This window comes from Arachis ipaensis, chromosome B4 (genome assembly GCF_059453495.1).
Source record: "Arachis ipaensis isolate K30076 ecotype BB chromosome B4, ASM5945349v1, whole genome shotgun sequence".
NCBI lineage: Eukaryota > Viridiplantae > Streptophyta > Magnoliopsida > Fabales > Fabaceae > Arachis > Arachis ipaensis.
In genome coordinates, this window is record NC_142439.1 from 105,437,074 (window position 1) to 105,438,422 (window position 1,349).

Consider the following 1,349-nt stretch of genomic DNA (forward strand, 5'->3'; position numbering starts at 1 on the left):
AAATAAAATAGTAAACTGCATCAAGAAACATAAATTTATAAAAAAAATAGATAGAAAACTTACAACTAAAATATTATTAGTCAGACCTTTTTAAATACAATAGAATTAAAAAGTTATATTTATATCTCCAAATATTTTATTTATGTAAATTGTCCATATTTTAGGATAAAATATTTCTTGCTCCTTGGACATTTCCTTACTCTTTTTATTAATAGAAGGTAAACCCTGCAAACCAATCTTGCAATCTCAACATCTCTCTCCCTTTGTCTCAGTCAAAGTGAGTGTGAATTCTGAATATGTCACCACCAAACCAAGAAACGATGCAAGAAATGCCAAATATGCCAAATATGCAGATGAGCTTCTATTGGGGGAAACATGGTACTGTACTTTTCTCTGGCTGGCCAAAAAGTGGTGGCATGTACACATTGGCACTCTTCTTTGTGTTCTTCTTATCAATGGCAATTGAGATTCTCTCCAACCAGCCGCCAATACGGCGCGGGGCTAGACCGGCTTCTGGGGTAACGGCTCAGGCCGTTGTGTACTTCTTCCGAATCAGCTTCATCTACTTGGTCATGCTTGCTGTCATGTCCTTCAATGGAGGAATCTTCATAGCTGCTATTCTTGGTCACTCCTTGGGATTCTTCTTAGCCAAGTTTCGAGCTGTTGCCATGGCCAACAGGGAACCCTCTGATCTTGAACAAAAAGTTTGAAAAGAAAGTTTGTATGCTTGATTGGATTGTGTGCTCATATTTTTCTGGAAGGATTTTTAATTTTCTGTTGTTATATACTAGAAAACTTGAGTGGTAATAATTACTCGTGTTATTGTTAAATAAATTTTGAATCTACCTCTTTGTTACAGCCTCTTTTTTTTATCTAAATTTTCAGCTTGAGGATAAGGCGCTCCAACTCTTTGGATTAAGGAGCTGCAATAATATATTTGTACATCTAAAAAGATAAATCTCTCAACACTTCTCTGTTTCTTTGACTCATCTCTTTTTATTCCTTATATAGGATTTAGAAACAAGTAAAAAGAAACAGAGGGGAAAAAAAGTCTAACAGAATAGATATGACATATGAGTGTCGATTGATTTCAATTCATGGTATCAAATCAACTAACAAATTTATTTAAATGAAAAATGTTAACAGATATGAAGCCTAATGCCATTATCTCATATGAGCAATGAAAAGGTGATAAACTCAGGTATGTATTAAGTATAAAATCTGGTACCAAGTACAGAATAAAAAAGCAAAGAAAACTCAAATGTAACAGTGATGAAATTAAACAAGTAAAAGAAGAGTATGACTAAAGCACTAATTAAGTCTGATAGTGGAGTGGAGAGGTTGAATAT

At 33.9% G+C, this 1,349-nt stretch overlaps 1 protein-coding gene across 1 annotated transcript; it reads left to right on the forward strand.

Moving 5' to 3' along the window:
• Window positions 1-224: 224 nt before the first annotated feature.
• Window positions 225-985, forward strand: LOC107637902 (copper transporter 4). The gene has a single exon (XM_016341156.3). It carries the CDS (start codon window positions 297-299, stop codon window positions 708-710), a length of 414 nt encoding a protein of 137 aa, XP_016196642.1. The 5' UTR covers window positions 225-296; the 3' UTR covers window positions 711-985.
• The last annotated feature ends 364 nt before the right edge of the window (window positions 986-1,349 follow it).

Coding starts and splice junctions, on each gene's coding strand:
- LOC107637902 (XM_016341156.3), top strand. CDS start 297: ATGTCACCACCAAACCAAGAAACGATGCAAGAAATGCCAAATATGCCA.